At 34.8% G+C, this 20357-nt stretch overlaps 1 protein-coding gene and 1 pseudogene across 2 annotated transcripts; both read left to right on the plus strand.

The window, feature by feature from the left end:
• Positions 1 to 2096: 2096 nt before the first annotated feature.
• On the plus strand, positions 2097 to 10761 carry LOC306886779 (glucokinase regulatory protein-like; annotated as a pseudogene). The gene is made up of 18 exons: positions 2097 to 2111; positions 2276 to 2431; positions 2532 to 2600; positions 2954 to 3022; positions 3183 to 3256; positions 3339 to 3405; positions 4093 to 4146; positions 5554 to 5648; positions 5767 to 5873; positions 6091 to 6209; positions 7138 to 7236; positions 7592 to 7689; positions 7853 to 7929; positions 8135 to 8231; positions 8313 to 8410; positions 8607 to 8687; positions 8823 to 8972; positions 10621 to 10761. The product of its transcript is annotated as a glucokinase regulatory protein-like (transcript).
• A 272-nt stretch (positions 10762 to 11033) lies between these two features.
• Positions 11034 to 17626, plus strand: LOC306886425 (tyrosine-protein kinase Src42A-like). Its single transcript, XM_079443516.1, has 9 exons — positions 11034 to 11385; positions 12309 to 12430; positions 12606 to 12772; positions 12865 to 13024; positions 13201 to 13356; positions 13452 to 13507; positions 16195 to 16345; positions 16425 to 16556; positions 16650 to 17626. Exons 1-9 carry the CDS (start codon positions 11090 to 11092, stop codon positions 16841 to 16843), a joined length of 1434 nt encoding a protein of 477 aa, XP_079299642.1. The 5' UTR covers positions 11034 to 11089; the 3' UTR covers positions 16844 to 17626.
• The last annotated feature ends 2731 nt before the right edge of the window (positions 17627 to 20357 follow it).

Consider the following 20357-nt stretch of genomic DNA (forward strand, 5'->3'; position numbering starts at 1 on the left):
AACAATGATGCTTTGTGCTAGCGAGAGGAGATTGGGCTATTGTATAAACATTGTGGTTTATGCATGTGATACATGAAAGTGACAGCTAATAAAAAACTAACAAATCATCGAAATGAACATCTATTCGTTAAGTTTATATGTGTAATGGCTTTCATTTCTTCATAAAATACGTGTGATTTTTGTTGGAATATATTCTTCTATATATGAAGCCATGAACTTCATTGTCTGGCAGTGTAACAAAAGACTAAAAGCAGATAATTTATCTGAAATCGTTATTTAATGATAGATTATACCGTTTTAGATTACAGAACAAATGTTTGCGGTGTTCCAGCATGGCTTTGACCAGCAGATGTCGCTAGCGTGCCGCCATTCATGCATTGCGCATGCGCGGAGTAAGTCTTTTTTTTTCTTTTTTCTTTTTTCTTTTTTTTTTTTTAGGAGTATTATGAGAAAATAAGTCATTATTATGAGAAAATAAGTCATTATTAGTCATTATTACGAGAAACAGTCATTATTACGAGAAAGTTTCTCAATATAATGAGATACTAAGTCATAATTATGAGAAAGTATCTCAATATAACGAGATACTAAGTCATAATTATGAGAAAGTATCTCATTATTATGACTTACAGAATTATATTTTTTCTTAAGGTGGTGGGAACGGGCTTCCATAAAAAACAGATGGCTATGAGAAAATAAATAAACAGTAAATAACGCTAATAGACAGTACTGAATATATCATATTTGTCATAAATCATAATAGAAATATAATCGCATTACTTCCATCTTGAGGTCTCTGCGCTGGCTACCGGTTACATTTAGAATAGTGTTTAAAATGTTAGTCTTTGTTTATAAATCTTTACATGGCTTAGCTCCAGGTTACCTTTCTCTCTTGGTACTCCCTCATAACCCAGTTAGGTCACTTAGGTCTGTGGATCTTGGATTACTCTCTGTGTGCAGGACTAAAAACATAGAGGGGACAGTACCTTTGCAAGGGTTGGCCCCAAACTATGGAACAGCTTACCAGTGTCAGTTCCAACGGTATCATCTCTTTCTATGTTTAAATCTTATTTTTTTATCCATGGTGTTTCACAACAAATTAATTTTACTGTGTGTATTTTACTTTGCTGACTGTAATTCTCTATTTTATGTATTGTTTTCTAATGTTCTGTACAGCACTTTGGTCAACCTTTAGGTTGTTTTTAAATGTGCTTTATAACGAAATAGAACAGAATTCTGCTTTGACTACACTGATCATACCAGAATAGAATTCTGATATACCATAATAGGATCAACAGAACAGAACAGAATAGAATAGAACACTGCTTGACTACTGTTCATACCATAATAGAATTAAAATAGAATAGAGTAGAATAGTATAGTGATTTGACTGCTGAGCATACATACTGCAGTAGAATACTGACATGACAGAATAGAATATAATTGAATAGAATACTGCTTTTACTACTGATTATACCATAACAGAATACTGATCTAACAGAAAAGAATAGAGTAGAATAGAACAAAATACTTATTTGACAACAGATCATATTAGCAATAGAATGCTGATATGCCAGAATAGAATAGAATAGAATAGAATACTGCTTTGACTACTGATCATAATACAATACGGATATGCCATGATAAAATAGAATATATGGCTTTCACAAATGATCATAACAGAATACTGATATACCATAATAGAATAGAAAACTGCTTTACAGTATATCACAACAGAACATAATAGAGTAGAATGGAATGGAATCATGAAATAGAACAGAACAGAATAGAATACAGGTTTACAGATTATAGAATAGAATAGAATAGAATAGAATAGAATAGAATAGAATAGAATAGAGTAGAATACTGCTTTAACGACTGATCCATATGTCCTGGCAAATATAGTTGTAATATAAGCCAAATATTCTACCGTATATCAATATCCATCTTTTTTTTTTTTGGTGAACTTTGTTCTACTCACTTTGTGCTTAGTGAGGGCTTTTTCTCTCTCAAGCAATCTCAGTGCATTGTATATTCATGCTTACTTCCCATTGCACTAATCAGAGTATTTGCTAAAACGCTGAAGTCTGATGAACATGGATCACATGAAGGTGAGTGAAAACCCAACACTGTTAACTGGCTGTGCTTTCATCTCAAATGTCCTGTAGCGGGTAATAGACCAACAAATCTTCTTCCCTAGCAAGTTAAAATGAAATTACAGGAGGTCTTGAGTGGTGCTGTTAATCTTAAGCGCTGGGATTTCTGTCTAATGTAGCAGTCGTGTTTCGAGCTCTCTCTATCCGTCACGGAGAAATGCAACCCCATCAGCAGAGATATTGATGGAGCGAACAGCAAACAGATGGTGCAAATACTGAGAAGATGTGACGCTGAGATTTTTGAGAAGAAAATAAATCATGATCCATTTCATCAGGTTTGGCCTAGTGGTTTTAAACAGGATATGTAACTATTAATTGTCATTATGCTCCCAACAAGAGTCTTCTATGCTAATGACCTGTGCATTTTGTTTATAGAGACTATATAGTTCACCAGTCATCCACACGATGGTGGATGCTGCAAAGAGGGTGGAAATGATGCTGAGGGTCAGTAATATCAACTAGAAGTCCTTTATTTTAATAACTCAGAAATAACAGTTTAAGTTTATACATATATAAAATTGTATATTTATTTTAATTTAAAGTTAATTTAATTATTTTAACTTAAATACAGCATTTAACATATCTAACTAATATATAAAACATTTAAATTATATATTTTAATTTAATATTATTTTTTAAATTACTTAACCTTTTTTTATTTTAATAATATTAATTTAAAATCTAATTTAAAATACATTTCATTCAAAGAAATTAAAGAAATTTAAAAAAGTCAAAAACAGAATACTCTGAAAATTCTAAAATGTCAAAAATTCATGATGATTGTTTTGTCTCTGCAGGACCCTGAGGAGAGTTTGATTTTATTAAGTGGCTGTGGAACATCAGGCCGTATTGCATTTCTTTTGGTGGTATAGAGTTTAAGAAAGATTTATCAATTCAAAAAATAAATAAATGGAAAATTAAATTAGAAACAACTGTATATTTACCTATCTGACATTTTTCCCACTGTGTTCTGTATGACTGTTTAATTTCTTTCTTATATTTGTCATATTATATTTTGTACCTCAGACATCCTTTAATGAGATGTTGAATGCCCAAAAACAGAAGCAGATCTGTTCGTACATCATAGCTGGAGGTGACAGGTGAATAAACAGTCTGTCTGTTTGATGCATAAGACGAGACTCCAGTGTGACACTGCAGTATTTCAGGACTCTCTTTTTAAAGGGCCCTGCTGACATCACAGGAGGCTCTAGAGGACGACCCGGTGCTGGGAGCTCGCACGCTGGACAAGGTGAACACAAGAACAAAGAGTGAAACAAGTTATGCGGCTTTACCTTAGTAATAAATCAGTTTCACCAACCTAAGCAGAGACAACAGGCTATTCTTTGACATTTTCAGAAGAACATGTGAGCAGCACCTGTGCTCAACACTTCAGTGCCAGAGAGCTCTGGGCGGTTGCCAGGTTGTTGCTATGTGATTACTAAAGTGTTTGAAATGATTTTTTAACACATGGCTATGCACTTACCTCATGCATCTCTAGATATGGCTCAGGTCCTTCCTTAATTATAAGTCTGTGGGATTTTTACCCATTTTATAATTTGAAAATCAAGTCTAATCAATTTGAAAATTAACTGAGGTGAAGAACTTGTAGAAATTTAGATATTTCATATTTAGATATTTGAGTAATGATACACTCTAAAAAATGCTGGGTTAAATACAGCTGGGTTGTTTTGACCCAGCGGTTGGGTTAAATATTTAACCCAGTCTTCTGGGTAGTAACCCAGCCACTGAGTCAAAACAACCCAGTTGCTGGGTTTGTCCATATTTTACCCAGCGCTGGGTTGTATTTAACCCAGCATTTTTTTTAGAGTGTATTAATAATTATGCTTTCTTTAACCAAAACTCTATTTAAAGAACATTCAGCTTGACAGATTTAAACAGACTTTCTCCATTTCCTGTTTTCTCTTTCCACTAACAGGTTTGTGCAGGAAAGACGCACGTCCTGTTCATTGGAATATCCCGTGGCATGTCGGTATGAATTGTCTTTTTCTCAAATCACATTATTTAATCAAGGACAAAAGTCATGACAATAGAAATTGAAATAAGCCATCTCCTCATTTGTAGAGTAATTTAATTAATTATAACTAAAAATTTAATAGTTTTGGGTTAAGTCTCTATTTTAGGGTATTTTAGACGTCCCACTTTTCCAAGAACATTCCTGGTTTTTCAATTTCACATTTCACAAAAGAATTAGGAACAACAAAGCCTTCAAAAGCAAAAAACAAAATGACATATGTAACCCTGGACCACAAAACCAGTCATAAGGGTCAATTTTTCGAAATTGAGCAGAATAAATAAGCTTTCCATTGATGTATGGTTTGTTAGGATCGGACAACATTTGGCCGAGATACAACCGTTTGAAAATCTGGAATCTGAGGGTGCAAAAATAAATCAAATATTGAGAAAATCACCTTTAAAGTTGTCCAATGAAGTTCTTAGCAATGCACGTTACTAATAAAAAATGAAGTTTTGATATATTTACAGTAGTAAATTTACAAAATATCTTCATGGAACATGATCTTTACTTAATGTAATGATTTTTGGCATAAAATAAAAATCAATAATTGTGACCTATACAATGTATTTTTGGCTATTGCTACAAATATACCCCAGTGACTTAAGACTGCTTTTGTGGTCCAGGGTCACATATATAAAAAAAAAACAAATATGAAAACAATGTAATTACTGTATGCAGCATAGTCACAGTTTGTGAAAATGAAATATTTAATACAATTAGAAAAAAAAAGATCAATTTAAAATAGATGTAAAAAAATAAATAATTAGTTTTTACAGTTTTATTTATATTAAGTTCTCACATTTATTTTGGGAATTGTTTTATAATATTATACTATTTAGATCTCTTTTCTATATGCATTGGCTACCTTTTACTATTTTTCACAGTGTGATTTTCGATTAATTGTATTAAAAACAGTTTAAACCTGCAAAGATCATAATAATTATTAATTAAATAATAATAATATATGAAACCCACAACATATAAAAACAAAAGCATTCAAAAATGTATCGTCCCCATTTTGTACTTCACAGATAATAACAAATATGATTTTAATGATATTGTTTTTGACCACTGAAAAAGGCACAAAAGCTGTCACTGATGGTACCTTTTCAACATTTTTGGTACAAATATGTACATTTAAGGTACTAAAAGGCACCTTTTTGGGGTAAATAAGGCACAAAAGGTGTACCTTTCGAAAGGTATTGCCACACTGACAGCTTTTGCACCTTTTTTGAGTGTACTGTAGGAAATGTCTGCAGGTTTTATTTTATTTCTTTCAGACGTAAGTAGGTAACAAGCTCTTATCAAAGCCGTCTGCAGGTCAGCTGTGAATGTGCTTCATGATGTTGTTCTGTGTCAAAGGCACCATTTGTTGCTGGGCAACTGGATTTTTGTCTGAAGCACTTAGACGTCTTTACTCCAGTGCTTCTGGGATTCAATCCTGTACATATGACGAGGTAGATCTACCGAGTGCAAACAATGCCTTTCTGCATATTACAAAGTCTCATATTTTGATTTTAAGAGCACAATAACAAGAGGAGATTGCATATACTAACATTCTTGCCATGCTGACAGGAGTGAACCAATGCAGGACTGTTCATTTCACTTTAAAAACGTTGCAGAGAGGATGACTGCAGAGCAGAGAAATAAGAAAGCGTTCATCCCAAAATCCTGTATTGGGGGTATGAGACACTGCATTGACATAAACATATCTGTGCACGTGCAAAACACCACCAACTGCTTTGAACACCTTAGCAACCACCCTAGTAACCACTGGCAGGCACCCAGGACACTCTAATAATGGCTGCCTGTAGAGGCATTCTATAGAAAATGTCAAAATTCTTACTGATGTTTATGGAGTGTCCACCCATCATAAGAAGCTCTGGTCTCTCCTCATAGGCTGAGGCCATCAGCGGATCGTCACGGATGAAAGGAGGCAGTGCAACTAAAATCATTCTGGAAACTATTCTTCTGGCTGGACATGAAGCTGCATTTAGAGGAAAGATAACAACACCTGAGTAAGTTTTAATTCCACTTGGTATGTTTTCTAAACTAATTTGAGGTATAGTAGTATACAGTATATGATAATATATGTACTGTTGTACTCTACCAACTAAAGATGAACTGCAATACACACACACATTTCTGTAGTATTTTGTGAATGAATGAACTGAATACTAAACCTAACTGAAAAACTGAAAGCACTCTTTATTTAATTTCTATCATTGTCCTGTTAATATCCTAATTATAAAAATAACATTGCAAATTTTCCACAAATTATGAAAAAAAAACCAACAACAACATTGCAAATTTTCAAAAAATGTATGGAAATTACCACCATAAAATCAGTTGTTTTGATCACCAATAACTAAATAAAATCAAATTTGACTGCTGATCATACCATAATAGAATACTGATTTACCATTATATAATAGAATAAAATAGAATAGAATACAACTTTGACAACAGATTATACCATAATAGAATCCTGATATACCATAAAAGAACAGAATACAGCTTTGATTACTGATCATAACAGAATACTCATATACCATAATAGAATAGAATAGAATAGAATACTGCTTTGACTGCTGATTATATAATAACAGATTGCTGATATACCATAGAAGAATAGAAGAGTAGAACAGAATACTGCATGCTTTGACTACAGATTATAGCAAAATAGAATACTAATATACCATAAAAGAAATGATGGAAATAAAATAAAAATAAAAACATTGCAAATTTTCCACAAAATTATTGAAATTACCACAACAAAATCAGTCACTTTGATCACAAAAATAAATAAATAAAATAAAAATGTATGAATTCCTGGTGGGACTGATATGTATTTATTTTATACTCTCTCTCTCTCGCATATATACAATAATATATGTAGTATAATTTCACAGTTCTCTTAAGACTATGATTAAATGTGTCATTCAGATGTATTTCTGCCCGGATCACCGTGAGTGAGATGGTTTATGAAGCTACTTACTCAAAGAGTGATGAGCTTGCAGCACTTATTCATAAAGCAGGAGAGAGGTACAACATCTCCTAATACATAAACCTGAGCTTTTCCACATGAACAAGCTGTACATGACGGTGGTGGTGGTGATGGCGCAGTGGATAAGACACATGCCTTTGGTGTGAGAGACCCGGGTTCGAATCCACTGTGAGACACCAATGTGTCCCTGAGCAAGACACTTAACCCCTAGTTGCTCCAGAGGCGTGCGACCTCTGACATATATAGCAATTGTAAGTTGCTTTGGATAAAAGCGTCAGCTAAATGAATAAATGTAAATGTACTTCTGGTGCATGTGTTCAAAACAAGCAGAAATTGCCTTGCTAATGAAGGTTTTGACACAATTATGATTTTGTTTTGTAAATCTTTCAACAGCCTTCAGAAGAAAGCACATGTGTACTATATTGGATGGCAAACTCTTGGCATTATAGGACTGACTGATGCAAGTGAATGCATCCCAACATATGGAGCAGGTGCTGTGTGCGGTGCCAAATATTATTTTATCATTTGATATGTTCCTTAAATGTGTTAATTTGACCGTTTGTTTATATGAAAAAAATGAATAACAGTGCAAGAATACATTTATAGGAAATGTTTCAACCCAAAACTACTTTTTAATTGTAATTATTTGATCAGATTTTGATGACATCAGAGGTTTCATCAACAACGGTTTCAGCAAAATGAAAAACAAAGAGGGGGATCTATCATCTTTGGTGAGCTCAAAGTTATTAATTTAACAACAGAGTGACAATTCATAATAAAATAGTACGATTTTATCATCATTTACCCTTTATCATATTATACCAAACCTCTATGTATTAAATGTTTTTGCATCTGCAGAACTATCCCTTATCCAATACCTTATATGTTTATTTGAATTTTTCTTATAACAGCTATTAATATAACAACTATTTCTAGGGGCCAGAATTTCTAATTGGCCACAAGGATTTTGTGGACACCATCTTACCTAGCCTGAGTCAAAATGACATGGTCTTGTTTCTGTTTACAGTTAATGGCGAGCAAACAAGAACCAGTTGCACAAAACGTGGTCAGTTCCTTAAATATATTTGAAATATATTTTAATGTCTCTTCTAAGATGAGCTGCATGAGGTGACAGCACTAGCTGATCAAGTGAGGCGAAGGACATCTAATTTGCATACAATTACTCATGACCTTGAGAAATTCACCGTCCCTGTGAGTAAAATGAGTAACCAGGATTTTCGCCGCTAGCAAAAACTCTCACTTCTTGATAAAATTCCCTTCCAGAACACATCTTCTAAGTGCATAATGCTGCTTATGTAATCAGATCTTTTTTGTTGTTGTTGCATGGACTTTGCAGTTTAAAAGAGAGCAAATAACTTACATTTTTTTTTACTATATATTGCTTCAGGAAAGAGTATGCATCATGTTTGAAACCATTCTGCACCTCACATGGTCTTTTTCTTCAGAGGACGTGAACTCATGTGTAATGGTAAGCCATCTGTCACATGAACTACTCCCACAATTACCAATTTAGTTAAAGTATTTATACTGTAATATCTTTATATATATACACATGCTGTAAGAATAATAAAGTAAAGGCTTCAAACAGTCTTTTATTCAACAGAGACAGCACTGGGAGCTTTCAACTAAATGGTGTCTTAATGCAATCAGCACAGGAGCTCATGTAATGAAGGGAAAAGTCTACATGAACTACATGATCGACCTCAGAGTAACTAACAGCAAGCTGTACAGGAGAGCCATCAACATTTTACAGGTATCATTATTATTATTCATATCATTATTAATTCATACTATTGGAACCAATTAAACCCCAAGTTAGATTAGAACCCAAAAATGCCAAACAATAACCTTCATGTACTGTTTTCAAACTCTTATAGGAACTATATAACAAATATGATGCCCTAGCAACTACATAGCAACCCTGCACTCTTAAAAATGAAGGTTCCATTTTTGGTTCCCCAGAGAACTTTTCGGAACTTTAAAAGGTCTTAAAAGAACCATTGTTTAAATGTTTAAATGATCTGCAATGGAAAGGCTCTATGGATGTAAAATAAAAGAACCATAGATGCCAATTAAGAATCTTTATTTTTAGGAGATTAGCATTATGGAAAGAGTTTTGCTCACATTTTATCTGGAAAATGTAAAAATGTAGTTTGAATTTGAAATGAATATTATGTCTGGCTATTTTTAACTGTCTGTTTTAAAATCTAATTGAGCTGGAACTGTAATACGAGCCCTGTGTGTGGTTTCCGTATGGTGGGTTTAATTATATACCATCACTGTCAGCGGTTCTGAAAGCGAGTGTGCAAGAGCTCTACTGAGAGCCATCTACAGTACAGATGACCTGAGTGAAGACATGACATCAGCAGATGTGTGGAAACACACAGATACGGCAAACAGACGGGATCGAGTAAGAACTCGCTTATTTATCTCGACCATCTGTGAAGCAGACGGAAGTCTTAAAGATTAAATTCAGTCAGGTTACAAAGGAATTTTTACACTAAGAAAGATAACACATTAGTTAACATTATTTAATGCATTAACTAATATTAAAGAATAGCTCACCCAAAAACAAAAATTTGCTGAAAATTTACTCACCCTTACGCCATCCAAGATGTAGATGAGTTTGTTTCTTCATCAGATTTGGAGAAATGTAGCATTGCATCACTTGCTCACCAATGGATGCTCTGCAGTGAATGGGTGCCGTCAGAATGAGAGTCCAAACAGCTGATAAAAACATAACAATAATCCACAACACTCCAGTCCATCAGTTAATATCTTTTGAAGTGAAAAGCTGCATGTTTGTAAGAAATAAATCTGTCATTAAGATGCTTTTTAATTTCAAATCATTGCTTCCTGCTAAAATGAGAGTCCATATTATTGCTTTCTCAAGTGAAATAGTCGCCTGGTCTGAATCAGGAGAGAAATACACAGATCAAGGACTGTTTAGAAGTGAAAACAGTCCAAAACAACTCTAAACAAATATGTTGGAGGATTTCAATGTGAGAGAGAGCAGCGGATGGACTTTTTCACTGGAGGAAGCGTCATTATGGACTTTTTGGCCAGAAGCAACATTTTAAAGCTGAAACATAATGATGTTCTTGCAAGTGTGCAGCTTTTCACAAGGCATTCATTGATGCACCGGAGTGGTGTGGATTATTTGTAGATTACGCTGATGTTTTAATCAGCTGTTTGGATTCTCATTCTTATGGCACTGCAGAGGATTTATTGGTGAGCAAGTGATGCAATTTCTCCAAATCTGATGAAGAAACAAACTCATCTAAATCTTGGACAGCCTAAGGGTGAGTTAATTTTCAGCCGAACTGTTATAAACTTTAACAAAAGCATTGCATTATTATAAGCACCTGATATGTTTTACCTCATATGTCCTGCACTGTCAGGTGGTCCCGACTGCACTGGTGATGATACGGTGCGGCTGCACTCTCGCTGAAGCACGGCATCATTTGGATTGTCATCCTTTGGTCCGAGATGCAGTGAGCGCCTGCTTCAATTCTTCCGAGAACAAAAGCATTGTGAACTAAACATACAACAAATAATGCATTCCCACAATGAAGGGGCATTTTTAAGAGTGTTTCAGGCTGTGTTGCTTGGCTACTAATGAGTGACTACAAATTCTCGTTATACTCTGTATGCATGCTGTGGCCTTTTGTTTTTGTTGAATTAAACCCAACTGGATGACATCAGGGGAATTCTGATCATATTTTTCACAAAAGACTTCCTTGACCTACTAACAGTAACAAGTGGGAACCTGTCTGGCTGCAGTGAGCTGGTTGTTAAGTGCGCTAGTCATGCCATTGTATCAGCATTCCGCTGGAGTGCACACGGCATGAGCAGATATGACTGGTAAACATGGGAAATTCTATGTGCACCTGTAAACGTTGCTGCCCGTGTTGCCCACCGAAGAGCGAAGAGCGGTCCCTCAGCCGTAAAAGAGTCTTCAAGTCGATCTTCGACTATCCTCAACGCACAATATGGGATCTAAATCTGAGTAAAGGAGATATTCTGGAGGTGATAGGAGAGAATGAGCACTGGTTGTATGTGAGGAGACGCACAGCTAAGGGTAATGGATCTACAGGCTTTGTGGAGGAAAAGGGATATGTGCCTAAAGACTTCATCAAACCGCTGGACAGCATAGAGGCCGAGTCGTAAGTCCTTGAGTTACTTTTGATCGATTTGAGCTCGTGCGAATGCATAATATATAGAGCAACCTCATGCTAAGTGTTTCTCTGCCCTGAATGATACTGGAATCCTGTGTTTCCAGTTTCACAAGTTCTGGTGAAGTTCCTACAGTGCTGTGTTTTTCTGTAGAAAAGACTATTGAGAATGATTAAAGAGATAGAGTTTGGATGTTATTGGGCACTAAGATATCAGGGTGAATCTGTCAAACGACAAGTATAAAGAGATCCAAAAAGGTAAATAAATAAATAGAGATACATTTTAGAAATCATTAAGTTTTTCCTAAGCTTGTTAATTAAAATTAAATTAAATACATTACTTATATAATAATTAAACCTTTTTCCTCCATATTTTGAATAGTCTAATGTAATTTTTAAAAAATAATTTAATAATTAAAATGTAATAATTTAATAATAAATAATTTAATAATTAAATTGAAACACTTCATACATACACAGATTTAATAATAAAATTAATAAATAGTATGTGTGTGTGTGTGTCTGTGCATGCAAATGAATGCACTTTTTATTTATTTATTTTGTGAAATATGACCCAAACCTTTTTTTTCCTGAGATTAACCCATTAAATAGTTTACTTTATTGTTTATAACAAAATCAGCATAAATATTACATTGAAGTACATTTATGATTATACTTTACAAATGTACACATTTTATAATAAAAAAATAATCCAAAAATAATATATGTATTATTAAATTATGTTTAATATTATGACATAAATATACTATGAGAATATATATTTTTTTCCTATGAGATTCACCGATTAAAATAGTTTACTTTATTGCCCATTTAATCTGTCAAACAACATCACCACATACACTGGACACAAATACAATTACACTTAATAAAAACTAGTGTCAACTGATTTTCAGATGGTATTTTGAGAATGTTAAAACACGTATAGAGGCCAAGAGATGTCTGCTGAGACCAGAAAACAAAGAGGGTGCGTTTCTCATCTGGAAGTGTGATGAGAATAATCAATATTACTTATCAGGTATGACAAGTGTGACTCACACACACATTATATCTCAAGCCTCTAACGCTTTCATTTAACTGCTTTATTTTGCACTTTAACCCAGTAGAAAAGAGATCAAGTAACAATAAATCAACCTTGATCTTAACTTGAAGAGTAGCTAAATAACATTTTCTACAAATTATTTTTTTTAAAGTGAGGAATGGCCTTCATACACGGCATTACAAGGTCAAGCAGGGAGAAAACGACAAGCCCTTCTTCCTTGTTCATCACACACCCTTCCAGACCTTGCGTGAGCTGATAGAGTTTTACTCTAAAAACGAGGGCGGACTCTGTGCGAAGCTTCACGAGCCCTGTGTGAAGGTCAGTGAAAACCTACAGATTAACAAAAGTACTGCAGCATACTATTGAAAAAGTTGTCCAGCACAATTCCAATCTGTCCGTTACTCTTCTAGCTGGACCAACCAGCTCCTCTGACTCTGTCATTTGAAACCAAATGGGAAGTAGACAGAAGCTCACTTACCAAAATAAAGAAGCTGGGCAGCGGGGAGTTTGCGGAGGTCTGGCAGGGGCTCTGGAACAACACCACAGAGGTGGCCATCAAAGAGTTCAGAGGTAAAACAGGTTAAATCCGTGGTTCTCAACTGGTTTTACTTCATGCCCCATGTTTTACATTTAATGCTGAGTGCAAAATAAATGTCTTACAAAATTGAGAAGTGACTTTAATTAATATTGGCATAAACATATTTTGCTATCATAAGTTGCATTTTATTTTTTTGCTTTACTTGCAGATGTCAACTATTCAAATATCAAGACGGAGATTGATATCATGAAAAATCTGCATCACGAGCGTTTGCTGAAGCTCTACGCTGTGTGTACCAATTGTGAACCCATGTGTTTAGTCACAGAGCTCATGAAAAATGGCAGTTTAAAGAAATTTCTCATCAGTAAGTGAAGTAATATTAACTCAACCTAAATATTAACTGACGCATTGCTTTGATAGAAAAAATGCCTTTTAAGAAATAAGTTTGTTTTTCTTCAGGCCACAAAGAGAAACAAGACCTGGAGTTTTCACTCATGATGGATTTTGCTGTGCAGGTAACTTGATTTCTTTGTGAGTAATTCAGTTTTCTGGAATGTGATCAAAATCATACGGCCAGTTTTCCTTAAAAACAATTAACATGAAACTCCCAATATGATGTTTTTCAACAAAATCAATGGAGGGAAACTGTAGGGCAGAATTTTTTACCATAATGATGTCTCTATATGAGCCCTTTAATTAAAAAATAAGAGTGACTGGAAAGGTATTTTCTGAAAATTTCAGAACAGGGCAATTTTTAACAGAATTTTATATTATAGTACGTTACAAATATAAATATTTTTTATTTAGAATAACATGCACTGATGAATCATTATAACCATTATATGTGAATGCATTCTCTCTAAGTAAGCAATTCATACATTGATTTCTCTGAAAAGGCTCGTTTTATTGCTCTGTTTGTGTAAGAAGCCTGACACAGCAACATTAATGTTAGGGAGACAGGTGGCGTGTTCATTATTTTTGCAATTCCATTCGGTGCTGCTGTCATGCAAGATCAGCTGCTTCTCAATATTCAAATTGATGCTTCCTCATTTCCTCGCTCCGCCGCCCTCCAGCCCGTGACCCGGAAATCGATCATCATGAAGGACATATCAATTCTCCAAATGCACTTGAGGCAGCGAGGAAAGAGGAAAGAGGAAACCCTCTTACGGGTGCATAAAACTCATTCATATCTAGCACAACAGTTACGTTTATATGCTATTTAAATAAAGCATTTTATAAACTTAAACAGTGTATCTTACATTGTTAACACTGATTTAGGGGGGAATAAAATTTCAGTTGATACTAAATCAATCTCAGAATAAATCAATTCAATCTCAGAATAACTTGATTAAGATGATCAAACTTATTTTTAATTATCGTCTATGGGCTGGATATATTTCTTTATTTAAACAACTTCAATTTGATGCAATTATAGAGGATTGCATCAAAGTCCTATTTAAGTCACGAAATACGCATCGGGATATCATGACAACATACTGCTTTGTTTCAAATACTCAATTAACTGTTGTAAACTGAGATTGGTGTCTTTAGAAGACGTATATGCTGAATTCTACATAAATAATCCACAACAATGCCGTGTTATGGGCCCAGCCGTTGATAGAGGCTGCAGCGGAAGTTCTTTTGAGCTACTATTTGAATCTTTTGCTTTTCGAACGCGGAAGTGTGATAAAGGCCTATAAAACCCCATAGAAAAATCTTGAAGGAGCCCACAGTGAATTACACTTCCTGGTTCTGACGTCATAGTTTCCCCATACTATTACGTGAAACATGTAAATGGGATGTTTTCATTTCAAAATGGCAAAATTTGACACCAAAGTCGAGTAGTTTGTATCACTTTATATTACCGTTGGTCGTTTAACATTGTTATCGTAAAACATTTGTCAAATGTTTACCATTTAGTTACTTACATCTTACCTCGCACTCTTTGACCGTTAAAAACTGAAGGGCGCTGGAATTCCAGCTTGGAACAGTAAAGCCCCGCCTCTTTGATTCGATTGGCCATCTCATTAGCTATGCTTCCAACCACCTATTTGTATGTGCATTTTGGAATATTGCATAAAAAAAACGGCGGATTAAACACCAAGGTGCCCATAAATTCTAAAATGTGCATAAAAAACTTATGCACACAATTGATAGTTTTCACGTGACGTCACATCCTGACGAACACCCACCTGGCGGGAAAAACGAAGCTTTGCTTCACTGACCGCCAGCTATTTTTACGCAGATTGCATCAAGTAATAATGCAGTAAAACGCAGATATTAAAAGGCGAGATTCAGTGGACACTTTATTGATGATATATATTTTGTACAGGCAAGGGTATAAACACAATGTGCAAAGTTTCACATTAAATGGCTTCCCGTAGAAAACCTTTAGAAGGACTGTTAAGCATTAGAAATACTGTTCTGAAGGACTGTTCAGAAATACCTTTGTTTTATTCTTTTGAGAGGCGATCTAAATATTTGCGGCTGTGAAACAGATGAAAAATTGACACGCTTGTGCAGCAGTTCTATGGACGTTTTGCCCTCTTCGAGCTGGTCACGTGACTGAAAACTATCAATTGAGTAGGATAACCTTTTTATCTGGCAAGAAAAATGCACTTGAACTACAATGTAAACACATTTATCGAATAAATTCCACCATGTGCATCAAAAACAGTCATGTGACTTTGCATGATGGGATTTGACTAACTTGACTAACCAGCGGACCGATTGCACAGCATCTGAAATGTTGTTTCGGTCTTTCTGAAATGCCTGAGCAAAGTCTGTCATCAAAGTAAGCTATTTCTGAATAATTAAAAGTTCCCAAACAGCCTCCAAACGCAATGATCGCATTTATTGTGTTTCGTCTGCTCACTCTGAGGCACAAGTCATTTATAATGTATGAAAAATGTTATATTCAGTGGCTTCTCCTACTTTTCTCAGTGATATTTAGTGCCAGTTTATCAGGAAGTGATCATTTTGTTCTCTTTGACTCGTTGGATGGAAATGGTGCTTGATTTGCAAATGTTTTTTTGCGATATTCCAGTTTTGCACACAAGTTAAATTTGCATCTTTGGATGGAAACATAGCTATTGACGAGCTCTGTTAGACCGCTGAGGCAGAAATGCCTAAAAATACATTTTCCACTCTAGTAGTTATTTGCTAAACTAAGTCTCGTACTGGATCTCTTTTTTTTTTTTAGATTACAGAAGGAATGATGTACATTGAAAATAAAATAGTTCACCGCGATTTGAGAGCCGAGAACATTCTGCTTACCGACATGCAATGCTGCAAAATAGCTGATTTTGGACTCGCTGAAATTAATCTGGCTGGAAGCCACAGAATTTCATCAGGTGAGATAGGCTCTTTGAAATGTTCATGCAAACATATAAGACACACAAAGTGTATTTGACAGTTCTCATCTATCTGCAGAAATAAAGGTCCCAGTGAAATGGATGGCCCCTGAGATATTTGACAACAAGGCTTACACAAGCAAGAGCGACGTCTGGTCTTTTGGCATCCTTTTAACTGAAATCGTGACGTATGGCGATGACCCATACCCTGGTAAATACATTTCACCACTCTAAACATGACACATGTGGGTGCAGGATTGCATCTCACCCAACTCTGGTGCATTTCTTTCTTCCACAATCTCAGGTATGGACAAAATGACATGTGCTCGGTCCATTCAGAAAGGAGAGTGGATGCAGAGACCGGCTGGCTGTCCCAAAGCGCTCTACGACATTATGTTGCTGTGCTGGAGGTCAAACCCTGAGGAGAGACCAACATTTACGGAGCTACGGGAGAAGCTGATGGCTCTCATAAATGAGCCTGATTCTGAACTGGAGTAGATACTGTAGAAATGAGAGAACTGGGACACTTTTGAGCTTAGATTATACGTATCCAACACTATATCACTTATAGTTTACAGAGGTAACAGGACATATCTACTGAAATTAAAGCAACATGGGTGATTCTCATGAAAATGCAAAAAAGAAAAAAAAAATATTGCAGTACTATGCCTTTTTAAAATTCAAAACGGCATACATTTTCTAAAATTATATAATGCAATAATAAGAATTTGAAGCTAAAATGCTTAATTATCATGGGGGGGAAAGTAAAATGGCCTTAAAAAGAGGCTTCATTTTCTTTAGGCAAAATTTTTAAATCAAAAATACATTTTTGGCATTACATGCGACTCAGACGTGTTCTTGACAGGTTTCATGAGATTCATCCATGTGTAAACTGTGACATAAATCTCTCAAACATATGATTATGAAGGACTATTACTAGTATTGTTAATCAGTATTACCAAAGGTGATTATGAAATGTCTTAGTTTCCAAGCAAGTAACTAAGAAAAGCTGAATCCAAAAACCTGTTTAATATTCCCCGGTAAACAGGAAATATTCCATTGTTGACTGACATTTTTGTGATCAAAGCTGCTGAACTTAAAAATGCTGGATGCCTGGACGCCAATGTAGAAACACCATGTCATGTGAACTTTCAACATTTGGTGATAGCAGAGTCTTTGCAAATGAATGTTCAATTTTTAACCTTTTATGTGAACTGTTGTAGGAGCATGTATCTTTTGTGACCTGATAAAGAACATAGTTATGTAATTATGTAAATCTGGATTGCTGCTACTACCGTAAGTGCGCTTTTTAAGACTGGTTTCCTTCTTCCTTCTGAAAACATTTCAGAGAACTTTTACATTACTAAAATAACAGCCCTAAATACTTGTCTTGGAAAAAACAAACTCAAATTTTTTACATTATCTTTACAGTAATTGTAAATTTTTTACTGTATTTTTTATTTTTTAAGTTTTTGAATAATTAGAATTCTTTAATATTTTTTAAAGAACTCTCTTATGCTCACCATGGCTTCATTTAGTAGATTAAAAATACAGTAAAAACAGTAAATATTTTCAAAATATTGATCAAAAAATGAAAACTTTTTTTTTAATTTTTTTTTTTTTTTTAACTATTTAAAATATTCTCTATTTTAATATATTTTCAAATGTAATTTATTCCTGTGATTCTGGGGTGGTGATGGCGCAGTGGATAAGACACATGCCTTTGGTGTGAGAGACCCGGGTTCGAATCCACTGTGAGACACCAATGTGTCCCTGAGCAAGACACTTAACCCCTAGTTGCTCCAGAGGCGTGCGACCTCTGACATATATAGCAATTGTAAGTCGCTTTGGATAAAAGCGTCAGCTAAATGAATAAATGTAAATGTAAAAATGTGATGCAAAGCTGAAGTTTCAGCATCAGTGTCATATGATCCTCCAGAAATCATCCTAATATGCTGAAAATTCAGCTTCCCCATGCATCACAGGAATAAATTACATTTTAAAATTTATTAAAATAGAGAATATTTTAAATAGTAAAAAAAAAAAAAAAAAGTTTTCATTTTTGATCAAATAAATACAGCCTCGGTGAGCATAAGAAACTAATTATAAAAAAATTTAAGAAATCTGAATTATTTCAAACTTTTGTTAGATAGTAAACTGTAAGAATGACACTTTAATGGATGTCAACCCTTCTCTGGCTCGTGGTTTCAAAAGCACAGCACAAGCGGGGAGCTATATTGGAAGTAAAAGGGATAAACACATCATTTTATTCAAACTAGCATAGGCTATGTGAGATTAATGGTTTTCAGTACATATGCTGTAAAGTCCAGGCTTGTGTGACCATCTATACACCCTGCTGAACTACATGTACACACCATTGACTAATAGCTGTACTAGATTAATAACTGATGCAAGTCAACCTCAATCCTCTCACCCTGCTAAAGATACTGCCAATGCAAAGGCAATGAGATTAGAATGACGCAAGAACTATTCAAACTGCTGGACTCAAACTCTGCTGCAATTATTCATGCTTAAGTGTGTTCTTGACTATATCACTGAATACATGAAGGACAAATAACAAAAAATATGTTTAACAAAGAGCACTATAATATGTAAGAAAGAAAAAAGTTAGTGGTGTTTACCTGTGCAAAGTGCACTTGTAAATTATCTGAAAGTCTGATTTGTGGAAACATACTGCACACAAATACATAGATGCAAACAATTTTAGCCACACAAAGCACTGCATTCAAAAACATGCCACAACTCTTTCAGGTTTAAAATGCCAAGGCAGAGCAGCGATAAAGAGAAACTTCCTGAACAAGTCACTGTTATTGTTGACATGTATATAGTCAGATAACAGGGGCCTGATGAACAAATTCAGAGTTACAGAGTTAGTTTCGAGTTGACAAAACCAAACCATTCCAATCCGGCTTTGTTGGTACCATGATGCTGATCATCAACTTTCTTTTGTCAACTCAGGCTTTGATCCTGAGTTTGTGGAGCACGTGCACATGAATGTGTGACATCACTGGCGAACAGCCAATCACGAGCCTTGGTTAAAGGTTAAGAGATTAAAGAATATGATGAATTTGAATGCATTTACACTGAAAAAAGTACTTGTTCATGAAAGAGGACAAATAAAAGAAATTATCTTGCTTTTCAGTGCAGTCACAAGTGAAACTTAAGTTAGTTCATATAGTTGGAAATACACAGACTCAAACATGTAAGGTCACATAGTCATTTTTAAAGTGTTAGCTATTGATTCTACATCTTATTCAGATTATAAATTATCTGTATATATTAACATTAATTTAAAATAAATGATTTCAAATAACTGTTTAACTAAAATTGCTTGTGTGTAATGGATTAATAATAATATAAATCATATAATTATATACAGGTGCATCTCAAAAAATTAGAAAATCGTGAAAAATTTTTGGTAATTTATTTCAAAAAGTGAAACTTTCATATATATTTTACATTCATAAGACATTTCAAAAGTTTTTTTGTTTTAATTTTGATGATTAGAGCTTACAGCTCATGAAAGTCAAAATACAGTATCTCAAAATATTAGAATATTTACATTTGAGTTTCAATTAATGACCATCCCTACAGTATAAATTCAGTGTATCTCTTGTTCTTTGAAACCACAATAATGGAGAAGACTGCTGACTTGGCAATGATCCAGAAGACAGACATTGACGCCCTCCACAAAGAGGGTAAGTCACAGAGGGTCATTACTGAAAGCTGTGGCTGTTTACAGAGTGCTGTATCAAAGCATATTAAATGCAAAGTTGACTGGAAGGAAGAAATTGGGTAGGAAAAGGTGCACAAGCAACAGGGATGACCACAAGCTTGAGAATACTGCTAAGCAAAGCTGATTCAAACACTTGGGAGAGCTTCACAAAGAGTGGACTGAAGCTGGAGTCAGTGCATCAAGAGTCTCCACGCTCAGACGTCTCCAGGAAAAGGGCTACCAAGCCACTTCTGAACCAGAGACAACGTCAGAAGC

The sequence above is a fragment of the Barbus barbus genome (assembly GCF_936440315.1).
Source record: "Barbus barbus genome assembly, chromosome: 20".
NCBI classification, from domain to species: domain Eukaryota; kingdom Metazoa; phylum Chordata; class Actinopteri; order Cypriniformes; family Cyprinidae; genus Barbus; species Barbus barbus.